The sequence below is a fragment of the Cinclus cinclus genome, chromosome 12 (assembly GCF_963662255.1).
Source record: "Cinclus cinclus chromosome 12, bCinCin1.1, whole genome shotgun sequence".
Taxonomy (NCBI): Eukaryota; Metazoa; Chordata; class Aves; order Passeriformes; family Cinclidae; genus Cinclus; species Cinclus cinclus.
In genome coordinates, this window is record NC_085057.1 from 9,360,753 (window position 1) to 9,373,144 (window position 12,392).

The 12,392-nt window shown below is 43.9% G+C and overlaps 1 protein-coding gene across 1 annotated transcript in view; it reads right to left on the reverse strand.

Moving 5' to 3' along the window:
* PLXNB1 (plexin B1) overlaps positions 1–12,155 on the reverse strand; it is a 35,657-nt gene extending 23,502 nt beyond the window's left edge. The window contains exons 1-6 of the mRNA XM_062500403.1: positions 11,022–12,155; positions 6,327–6,509; positions 5,782–5,910; positions 3,886–3,986; positions 3,111–3,243; positions 2,266–2,422 (exon numbers count right to left, since the gene is read on the reverse strand). Of these exons, the coding sequence (XP_062356387.1) occupies positions 2,266–2,422; positions 3,111–3,243; positions 3,886–3,986; positions 5,782–5,910; positions 6,327–6,509; positions 11,022–12,155 (1,837 nt within the window). The remainder of the gene's footprint in view (positions 1–2,265; positions 2,423–3,110; positions 3,244–3,885; positions 3,987–5,781; positions 5,911–6,326; positions 6,510–11,021) is intronic.
* Positions 12,156–12,392: the final 237 nt, after the last annotated feature.

Below are 12,392 nucleotides of genomic sequence, written 5' to 3' on the forward strand. Positions count from 1 at the left end.
ACAGAGATGGTCAAAACTCACTGCAGCTGATAGCATCAGCTGGAAGGAGATATTTTGCATATGACAGTACTAAATGAGCTAATTAATCTTGTCCCAGACAAATGCCTCCAACCTTAGAGCTGGTTATTAGCTCTCCAAATAATAGGAATATACTGCATTCTCTGCTCAACCCCAGTAGCTGCTGTTTCTCTAAAGCACTTTGCAATAAAAGTTAAGTAGCAATAACCTTGTGCACTGTTCCCCTCAGAATGAGATTTCAGAGCTCCTCTTGCAAGCAATCTTTAGTCACAACAGAACAATCAACATGTGAAAAACCAGTCAGCTCTGAGCTGGGTTTCTGATAGGATGGCAAGGGAAGCAGTACACTAATAAAACAGTGATGAGGGGTGTATTGAAAGCCTGGATGTGCAGAAAATAAGGGTATATCCTATGCAGTTGGAGGCTGAAGTCACAGCAATACTGCCAACTCCTATCACTGTCATAGAGGTGATTGCATTTGGCAGTGGTGGAAAGGCTAACACGTCCCAGGATTTCAGGGTTATGACACCAAATTTATAAATACTCCTTTCTCCAGAAATACCATTATTACCCATGACCGCCAATAATGCTGTTTGACAGTACAGAAAATGAAGCCAAGCACTTGAAGATTGAGAGCAAGAGTTTGTGCTACTAACTTGGAGCTCAACAGCTACATAAGATGGGTGAGCTGGTATGCAACCTTTAAAATAAAGCTGGAAAATAGCAAATACTTTAGTGAACTGGGGAAAGTATTATAAGTAGGAATAGAAAAGTGTTGGTATCTAAGGCCCTAATGAGATCTCATTTAGAAAACAATGTATGAATCTGGTTACCAGCTTCAAATTCATTCTAGCAGAGTACAGAAGCCATGCACAGAAGTAATAACAATACAGTGAAGGAGAGAGAAGTCTGAGGAACAAGAGAACATGAAGAAGAAGCTGGCACAGTTAAACAGCAAAACTCTCTGCTAGGAACACCTGGCCATAGTTCACTGAGTGGGAGAAGCACTGAGGAAGCAAAAGGACAACACAAATAGATCAAAGAGACAGAAACCATCCATGAGCAAGTTAATGCTACAGAACAGGAGTCACTTGACAAGTCTCAGACAATATGAAAGTAATGTAGGTAAGGCATCTCAGAATAAAAGCAAGACTGACTTACAAAGGAGTTGATAAGAATATCTGAAGCCTGGAATAATGAGAACTAGACTATGGCTGTATCTACACTGATTTTTCACAAATGTGCTTAAATTCAGGCCCACACAACTAAACAGAGAAGCAAATCCTACCCACTCTGCTTGCACTGGCAGTGCATACCCTCTTCCTTCTTTGCCTGACCACTCTGAATGAAGACCTGGATGGATTTGCTCCAGACTAAAGCAGTGTGAAGGCCAGATATTAAAGTACTGCAAATAATACTGAAAATGAAGGAGTTGGAGATTGAATGAGCGTGTTAGCTGAGTTCTAGTATCATGTTATGTCCATGGAGATTGCTTTATACCTATTAGCAGGTGCATACTTGCACAGAAAAATCTGTTTAGTCATTTAGGTGAATGGTGTGGAATGTATCCCAATGGACACCTGCCTTTTACTTCAGATGAACAAACTCTTTGAAGAGATCAGCTAAAAGAGCTCATACTGACAGGCTGGGTAAAAGCCAATGCAAGGAAAACAAACTGAGAACTTTCCAGGTCCTTTAGAGTGGCCAATCAGCAATACTCAGCCAGCTATTGTTCACAGGCTGACTCTGTATTTTCTGAGGTTATGCCACATTGAAGATTTACTTCTATCTTTAAGGACCATGGGTCTCTTCTTGTCTTTCCTAACATATACTTCCTTCTCCCACTACATGGGTTTAGAGAAGGTTGTGTTTTGTTTGGTTTTAATAATAAAGCAATATTTATGAGCATTTTCTCCCCAGATTTATGAAAAATCTGCCAAACCAGCCATCTCTCTAGACTGCATTTCAGATCACATTCAGATTTGCATACAACCCTTCAAACAGGATCTCCTTTCCAACTATCAGAATTTGGCATTGGAATTTGGCAACAGCCCAAAATAGCACAGGATGTGTGTGACACAAGTAGAAAGCAAACAGATATTATGAGGAATGAAATGAACACCTGCTGACAGTCCTGCATGACATACATTCATGGCTGCAAATCCTGGCAATACAACGACCTACAACATACTTTCTCCCAACAATGTTATCAGAGCTATCATGCTCCATTTAAAGCATTTCACTAACCTGTTCCTGTTGGCAAAGCTGGTGCTTGGCTGGGATCTGGGGAAGGACACATGATTCCTGACTCTGTCAGAACTGCTGGGCTTTCATAATCTTCAAAATAACATGAGTAAAATTCTTCCTCACGCAGAGAAGGTAAGTCCAAGATGGCCAAGAATATCTGTCAGTTCAATAATATCCAGTAAATTTAATATAGTTTTTTGGCTCTGTTTTCTTAAAGGAAGAATCCCATAATGTAGTTATCTATGAAAACACTAGTTTTCCTATAATGTCTCCTAGGACTGACTGTTTCATTCATCATCTCTTGCCATTCTCAAACTGAACTTGGCATCCCTCCAGCAACTAACAACTTCCCCCATTGTCCAAGCCTCTAGAAAAAGATAGGTTCTTGCCACTTCCTGACACAATGACAGACTTCAAATCACTCCAGCACCTTCTTAGCTTTTCTGCCAGTTATCACATGCCAGACAGGAGCTGTAATTCTGGGCGACTCCTTTCAAGCCTTCCTGACAGCAAGTGACAGAAACATCGAAAGCACAGACACAGGCACCTTATAGATACTAAAACAAGGAGGGTCCCCATCCAAGCAGGCATCACATACTCCAGAATACCCAGTAACTCTTTGCAGTCAAGGACACTTAAGTTTTAGGGAAAAACAAAAACAACCGAACAACTGAATTAACAGCTTGGTTATACTAGGAGATAAGTTCCTCATGTGAGGCAGAAAAAGTACCTGAAAGTTCAGTGTTTCAGCCCCCCAGTGAAAGCAACAAAACAACTTATGACTCCTCAGTTTGCAGAAGACTTTTTATAAGCTTGAGCATCATCAGAGGATCACCATCACTCACATTTCTCTTTTCCTCTCTGCTGATATTGGCTGGAGTTAGTGACTGGACAGACAGACACTGCTGCGTAGAGTTAAAGCTCCAGAGCCACTGCTCACTCAACCTGGACCGCAAGCACTCGGAGCGACGGCTGCACCTGCAGGGAAACAGCAAGAAGCCCTGTGAGAGACCTGAGCAGCAGCTGGTGTTTGGCTTCCAAGCAGACACTGCCTGTCTCAAGTCTTGCTAGAGTCTTGGGGGAAGCTGCTACACCAGCCACCGGAATCCCAGCCTTCCACCATCTTCAACAATAGAATGAACTGTTGTGAAACTATAGATGGGTAGGCACTTCTTGGGATTCAGGGGTCATGAACTAGTTTCTACAGGGAAGCAGAGAGAGCCAGCTAGCAGACACAGCAACCCCAGTAGAGGATCAAGAACTAAAAGAGTGCCAAGTAAGACACCAGAAGAAGAGAAAAGATAGTTTCTCTAAACTTGCAATGTGGTAGTTTGAACTGAAGTCAGACTAAACCCAGGCTGAAATCTAATGAACAGGAGAATTATGAGTAGTGCCAAAGACCCAAAAAGCAATGGAAAGATGCCCCTGTGTGCAACTGCTCTTGCTGCTGGCAGTGTTTTAGGGAAGGAGACACAGGAATGATAAATTAGACCAAATATCCCATAAAGGAACTAAAAATAAACTAAATCCAGAAACAGATATAAGGAAGAGAGTAAGCAGAGGCAATCCCTAGGCACTCTCCCTCCAAAATCCTTACAGGTGAACAGGGATCCGTCTTACCTTCCCTGAAGGACACACCAGCCACAGTAGGGATCTTTCAGTGCCAGACAAGACTCACAGTCCAAGTACAGGGAACATTCCATTATGGGAACCTTTACCACCTGTCAGAGAGAAATGAAAAATGGAAAACACAGCACACACAACAAAGCTCCCAGATCACTGGCTACTTATGCCTAACTATCAAGTCCCATCATCCCCGTGCTCATTAAAACAACTTCTTGATCCTCAATTTATCCTCCCATAATGACAAAGAAGGAAAGAACAAGTTTCCAGAGCCCATCAGAAAGGCCATTTCACATATTGGTGAAGGACATCTGAACATCAGCCTGTAGAGAGGGCACTGATGAAAGCAAACTGTATTGCTCTTCATTGGTTATTCTGCAACACACTTTTCAAGGAGGAAATTTTATGTAGTCATAAAACTACATTTTAACAAAGTGAATTACAGACTAGCTGACTGAATGTCATCCACTCTCCTGCTTTTCTGGACTCTGTCATGTGAGATCATCTCTCCTGACACACAGGTGAATGAAGCTAGAGATGGCAGCTACAGCTAAGGTCTCTGAATCTATCTGCACTATTGCCAAGCTCTCCCTGGCAGAAGTATAATTTTGACTGCAAGTAGACCCTGAAGCTTTGATCAATGTGGAACAAAAACTCTCCGCCATCTCAGGGTAAATTTTACTTGCAAAATTCTTATGCTTTAACTTACCATCCTTGCTGATTTCAGCCTCTTGCCCTCTTTAATCTGCTACTACACTTCAGCTACTACTGTCAGCTACTTTGAAATACCAACTTCTATAATCCCAGACCTATTACTTTAGCTAAGTACATGATGTAATTTGCATCTTTTAATTGGCAGAACAATTACTGTTATGGATGTATTTCAGATTTCCCTAATCTTCTTCTACTCACAGATTTCAACTCCTGCTTTGAAGTGTTACAAATTTTACAAGTATCTCAAAGTGCACTGGGGGAGTGAAGGGAAGCAGTGGCTCTCATTTTTCGTTTGTTCTTTCCTTCAGACTAACTCAAGGACTGCTTTTCCTTTATTAGGAGGATCCTTTTCTTTCCAGCTCAAGGAGCTGATACAAGTGGTGGTACAAATCCTCTCAAATATAGTATCCATGGCTGGATTTCCTACCCAGCAGATACCAATAATCCAAAAGCCTGAGGCATTGCAATGTCTCTTCTCTTCCAGCTGCCTCTAGGCACCAACAGAAATACAGAAAGCAGGGATAAAGAGAAAGGTGCCTCAGATGGGTCCTTCCACAGCTTGATTTCATGTGCAAGACTGTTACTATATCCCTGGTCAGAGAACACCTCTGCTATTTGAAGGCATGTCCCACACATTTCTGCTTTTTGTAGGTTACAGAAGAACAGCTTCATTTTTTTAACTGATTAAAACAGAAGTGCTACACTTCCATTAAAAAAAAAAAAATCTCTTTTCTCTTTTCAATCTCCTACAAAACCAAGATGGATCACACGTGAACCCAGAGGCTTTCTTCTGGTCAAATGGAGAAACAAACTGTTGTCCAAACAGTTCCTGCTCAACACAGCAGAATCCAGGAAGTGGTGGTCCCTTGTATTCATGCCAGCAGAGCAGCTTTTTTACAGCCTGCAGTTCAAATTCTTCCATCACCACTGATACAGCCTGACAGACTTCAGAAAATGCACATGCAAACAAGCCATGGATTAAGGTAACAAGGTTTCTCCATGCTTTCTTCACCTTTTGGGAAAGGTCAGTCCCTGTTCCTGTAACAAGACTGGCAGGCAGCTGGTGCCCAGCACAGGCTTAGCCAGGTGCAGCTTCCCTGCCTCCCTGCTCCTGTCAGCAGTTTGTCTGGACATCTAGTGCTTTCAACTCCTCTGTGGAAGGGCTTGTATTGCTCTTACCATTGACTGGGTCATGACAAAGAGGTGCTCTTGCAACTGGTCGAACAGCAGGTCTCCACTCACCATGCTGTTCACCTGGATAGATACCGAAGCATAGGTGTGTGCCTCTCCCTGGGCTCCCAAGTACACCTGCAAGAGAGCCACAGCTGTGAGCAGGCAAAGCACCACCACAGGAGCTGGGGGCACCCATTCAACAACAGGAACAAGCTGGAACCACAGCTGTGTGCAAGGATTTTAACCTCCCACCAGAACCTCAGTGCAGTGACTCGAGCCACATGGAGTACATGCCCAGAAATACCTGTGCAAACCACGTAGGATGCACCAGCCCTGCTGCTAGCTCAGTGCAGATGTAACCAAAGGCAATGTGGCCACGTTTGGGGCATTCACATTTTCTCACGCAGTGCAGGGTGAGAAGAGACCGTCTGATAATAATGATCCTTAGTAGAAACTCAACTCCCCAAGGAAAAAAAAAATAATTGCCTTTTTCCCCTTCTGCCTGAGCATACTTGGTTAGTTTTATCCTTTTTGCTGCATGCAGATCATACCTTGTGCAGCCTTCCTCTGCTGTCTCCCAGAAAAGCAATGGTGTGGCCATCTTCCACATTCACTGCCACAGCTGTCAGACGGGCCTCAGTTTTCTCCAGGAGTGGGGCTGCTTCCAAGGGCACCCGGCTGGCCATAGGGCTGGGAGTGTGGTCAGAGCCACAGGGGTAGGCATACAGGGTGTCCTTTTTGGAGGAGTAAAAAGAACAGGGAAATCAGTACCCAAAAAATGGGTACAAATAACATTGACACATTAAACTCTTCCCACCATCCCCTTTTACCCAGATTCCCCAGCAGTGATTTCAGCTTTAACCCCTCTAAGCTTTTCTTACTGTAGGCAAAAACACCCATATTTTAATATTTAGTTTAGGTATGCTGGCTGTCTGTACCCTCATAGAATCCTACAAACATTTCAGCCAGTTCATTCAGCATCAGTAATGAAATGCATTGAAACTCTCTCACGTTCTCCAAAAAACACTGCTGTTACACACTGCCATGATACTGCTTTAGGGAAGATTTATTGTGTTTTCCAATCAAAGGAAGAATAAGAAATTTTCTGTTTCCAGTGCAAAGGCACCTTTTGACAAATTTCACCTCAAGCAATTTGCATGATTTTGCTGTAACACCTACAATTTAAATCCTAAATCTGTCCTAATCCCAGTGCATCACGACATACATAAACACATGGTGGGACACAACCTGCTCCAAAGAGCTTACTAACTACACTTAGAATAAAAGAGCACATACAAGAGACATCATTGCACACTGCTTCAATCCTTCTAAGTCTTGTGAGAGAGCTCTGCACATTAACTCCACTGCTCTGTGCACAGTCATTCTCCTGTTCCAGTTAGTTCCCTCCCAGTGCCACCAAACCTTCACTTACTGCATTCTAAAAGAGGGACAATGAAAGCTGCCAACTTGTTTACTATTTGTTACGTGCAGTGAAAAGACATCCCATTATGATTCATCTTTTTCCTAAATAACAAACTCAGTCTTGTCTAGGATAGTTCCTCTGTTGCTTTATATCTTTCTTGGTGCCTTGTTCCATGTCCATTTCAATTTTACAGTACCCTTTTGGAAACTGAATGCAGGATTGTTCACGCAACAATTAATATCTAAAACATCATTTTTTAATTGATCAGCGGCTTGTCTTCAAACAATGTGGCTTGTGCAAATTCAAGATTTTCATCACAAAATCCCTTATGGATAATGTTTTCACTCTCCTCTCCAGCCCCTTACTAATTACTCTGACAAAGCTGAGCGTGGAGCAGCGCATTAACTGTGGTCCATACTGACTCCAGCTCTCTCTTGCCTCAGGCAATTCAATTTAGACTACTTGTGAGCAGGGTTATGTATTCCTTCTGTCTGATGTCTGTGGCTTTGCATTTGGCAGCTCAGGCTGCGTGGTACCAACCGGCACCAGGCAAGGGAGCTGCCCCTGTCACAGATCCATGATAACAGCACATCATGGCATTCCTGAGGCTTCTGCTTATCTCCACTCACTGATCCCGTGGAAAACCTGGCCCTTTCTCCTCTCTCCTCCCATTTCTCTCTCTCTCTTTTTTGTATGTTTGTGTTGTTGGTGGCTTTGTTTGTTTTTTATATACTTGACTGCCTCCTGGAGAAACTAGAAGCAATCAGCAGCTTTTGGTAAGGTCTATGGAAATGCCACAGTAAAATATATTTAACCTGCTCAGCTCTGTTCCCTTCTCAAATGCATTGTTATCTTAGCAGGGAAGCAAGGCTTGACACAGCAGTTTCATTAACAAACCATGCCAGTTAGACTAGCACTGCTTTCAGTCCAGTGCTTTGCTGTTTGCCTTTCAAATATTAATCCAATTATTTTCGTGCACATTTGGTGTAAGGTTCTGACAAAGTCTGAGGAGGTTATAGCTTTTAGTAATTGCTACCATTGTCTTTTAATGATTTTACCATCCTCTAAATTATCATTCATTTTTAATGGCATACGTTTTTCTTACCACGTTGTTTGATTTTTAAGCTTCTTCCAATCATCTTCTTGTTACTTAAAAATTTCTATTTCTCCAGCTATCCAATTCCTATAAGATTTATTAGGAAGCAGGCCACTGCCAAAATTCCATGCTTCAAAGCATTAAGCGGTTATTTTGAATGGGATTCTAGATATCTTTTGCAATCTTTGTACAAATTCTGGAGCCTAATGACCTCACTACTGGCTGCCTAAAAAAAGTCTACATACAAGTCAGAAATATTTGCAAGCCCGTCGTGATCACACTGCTGTTGCCTATTTGTGATGCCAAGGGCAAGTCACTTCACATACAACATTTATCTACCACAAACCAACGTGACTTATGCAAGCTCTCCCAGCACTGGCACAGCCCAGTCGTGGCCTCGTAGGGGCTGTCTGTATAAAGTACTCATATAAATTTACATAGAAGCTGTTTGAATTGCTTGCAATGAATAACATCTTGGCAACACTGCAGAAAATGCACTTGAGGGATCATCCAGTGTCTTAATGAAATGCAGCAGCTGCTGCTGTGAATTCTGCTGTGCGTATCCTATCTGCACAGGTAGGAAACAACAATAGGACAAGCTATATCTATGTATGAAGAGGACTAAAAACAAAAGGACAAGATCCATGCCTTGAAAACTATACCCACAGAAGACATGCAGCCTTCCCAAGCCTTGTAGAAACATGTTTCACACTTCCAATTTATCAAGTCACTAAACAGCATCTACATAGCCTCCTGCATCTCAGAACTAATCAATCTCCAGCAAACTGAACAAATGAACTGCGTCTGAAAATCTCATAAAAACCAGCTGGAGGCTTTTTTTCCCCCAGTTGAAGAGATTGTACCAAACTATAAAACACAATTTCAGCTTCCCTTTTTGGGCTGAAACCCAGAGGCAGAGCTAACTAAGGAAAAGGGCATACCTTACGCGCTAGTTGGTTTGGAGGCAGAAAAATGTGAAATTAATTAACATTATCCTTACATCCAGCAAAAGCTGCCACCATTGAAAACGAGTTAAAACTGTTCCTGCATAAAATATCCATTGACAGCTGCTTCCACTCAGCCCTGACTGGAGCAGGCAGGAGCTGGCACAGACCTTTACATGATGTTAGATACAATTTGAACGACAACCGCTACCGGTGCTGAATGGCAAAGGATCAGGTTTGTTAGGACATTTACATATCATTGGACACACTTGTTAGTAAGACACCACTCTATGGTCATCCCACTAAAGCCAAACCATGCAGCTGGGACCCTGGGATCATGCACCAGGAATCACAGAGAAAAAACTGTTTTTCTCCCACCCTGTGAATCCACTCCTCCACCGGATCAAATGGTATAAGGGCACTCTACATCATTCTGAATGAAGGATTTTTCTCATCTGCTCATACCTGTTTGACATTTAACTCCCTAAAGCTCCCCTAAAAATCTCATGACAAGTCCTTCCATGTGGCCTTTTCCAAGGACCCATGCCTAAGAAATATGGTGAAAGCAGGACATCAAGCTGAGCAGTCTCCTGCTTCTCAACTCTTACATACTCCTCCTACCCTTACACTCATCCTGCTCCAAGTCTGCTCTTTACCCTTCCCTCGTCCCACAAGTACTCTACAGTCAGCTTTAGCTACTGAAAGGAAAACCATAATTTTAAGACTGGTTTTGAACCACACACCCAACCCCAGAAATTTCTAAAGCTCTGTGGTACCAGTTTGCTTTTTGTAGCACCAGGCTGGGAAGAGGCAATTCTCTGAACAGCCTGTTCTGTAAAGGGAAGACACAAGATAACATACTGCTCTAAGGACCTGAAATACCCTTGGTGCAAACAGGCTGCTCATAGTAACAGAGCCTCATGCCAGTGACTGTATCCAGGAGAGCACTGCTGCCCCGTGTTTGTATCACTGTCCCTGATTTTGCAGCCAGCGTGGCTTGCCAGATGGTGAGAATTCAGGGTCATAGCCACCTTAGGTCATATTTTTATCCTGCAACATCCCATCATGCTTTTGTCACGGAACTTAAAGGATTATTACCCCTTACAGCTCTGGGGAAAAAGAGCCAGCTCAGGAAAAGGTCCTTCTTGTGCCCAGAATTCTATAGGACTAAAGCAGTCTATAAGAAACTGGGATTTTCACAGAATCACAGAATTATTGAAGTTGGAAGGGACCTCTGGAGACCATGTAGTCCAACACCTCTGCCAAAGCAGGATCACTTAAAACCTGTTACACAGGAACACATTGAGGAGGGTTTTGAACATCTTTGTTGATACTTGGTTTTGTTAATGTTCCTTTTTGTTCCTGAGTGCTCTTGGAGGAAGCTGTTGTGAAGTGCACTTCACCATAAGCAACAGGGACCCCAGCGCACCCCTTAAATTCCCTTCCCAACACACAGGGATGCACACAGAGGAGCATGCTCCTCCCTCCCTTCCCTGCAGGAGATGACACAGATAAAGAATGACTTGAACAGCAGCTTCAGTGCTCTTGCCTATTATTGCCACAAGACAGGCCTCAGGGCCAGGTCACACCAGATGCTCTTCCTACTGCCACATACAGTTCCTCTCCCTCTGCAAGGAATCTTGCCCATGTGAGACACAACAGACTGAGCCCAAAGGCTTTTAACCCAGATTTCAACATCCATCTGTATAAGCAAGGTAACTTCAGGAACACAGAACAACACAAGAACATGCTGCAGGCTGCTTAAAAGCGCAAAGCCACTTACCGCTGGCAGCTGGACACAGTTGGAACTGACATCATATTCAATATATGCCACTTCTGTTCCTTCTTCTGACTTCCCATCTCTCATGTAGCAAACATCCCTAGTCCAGTTGGTCAGGCGATCCACCTCCTCCATTGCGTACACACAGAGCGCAGACTCCTCGCTCAGTTTCCCAGAAGATGCCTGCCAGGCAGAGAAAGCTGCAAATAGCACTTCCCCATCGGTGTCCAGCTGCCCCTGGGCCAGTTCCTTTCCCGGCTGGGTGACATAGGCTGCCTGCAGGAGGCTGTAAGTATTGGCTTTGCTCTGGCAGAGCAGAGGTAACTCTACGTACGAGTAATAGTGGGAGTCATCCAGGCAGATGCGGGAGATGTAGGTCTTGTACTCCCGCGACTGGGATTTGAGGTCCCGCCGGTAGAAGAGGAAATAGACACTGGAGCGGTAAGTGAAGGATTTAATGAAATGGTGGTTGTACTCTGACAGTCGGCCTACAGCCAGTTTTGCTGTTTCTTCATAGGAGAAAATGGAGTGAGAGTCTGTTGCTTGAACATCGCCTCCGTGGGCCCTGAGATTCCGGGTTGTGATGGGAGGAATCCCTCCTCCCACTCCTCTGCTGGTGTACCCTCGTCCCACAAACAGCAAGGGCACCTCGTCCTTTGAGTACGCAATGAGTCCCACAGTGGTGATATTGGGATCATTGGCAGCAACGTACTGAGTGTCACCAGGGCTCTCTGGGCGGAAGAGGACGTGGTCGATGGACGCCAGGCTCCTCTTCTCACAGATTCCCTGGTGGACACTGCCACACACAATGAGCTCCTTCTGCACAGTGTTCACCAGCAGCAGCTTGTTGTGATTGTCAGTGTGGTGTGCCTGAGGGCATTCCAGCTTTGAGACTGGGGGGAGGCAATCCTTACTGTCCAGAACCGGTCCAGTCTGAACCATGTTCTCCAACAGCAGGTCAGATGTCAGCTGAAAGAGAAAGTTGGTGGCCCCCAAGTAAATGGTCCCAGACTCCAAGTCCATGGACAGGTGGAGAAATTTTGTAGCATTGTGTGAGAATGTGACATACTGCAGTCCCCGTGGAATTGATGCTCCCAAGAAACAGAGAACAGGAAGAAGGAACGTTCCCAGAGGCATGGTACACACTCTGCAAGAGAGGAAAGGCTGTTATAACTCCTTGGAGCCAGGAATAAACAGTAACACTCAAAATCCTTCAATAGCACCCACAGTAAGAGGCCTTTAGGAGTATCAAAGATTTAATTCAGTCATCTCCATATCAAGATGACAGGTGCAGCATCCTCAGGAGAAGGTGCAATGCTGCAAGTAAATGCAACACTGAAGCTGATCATTGCTCTTGTAACATCAGAAAAATCC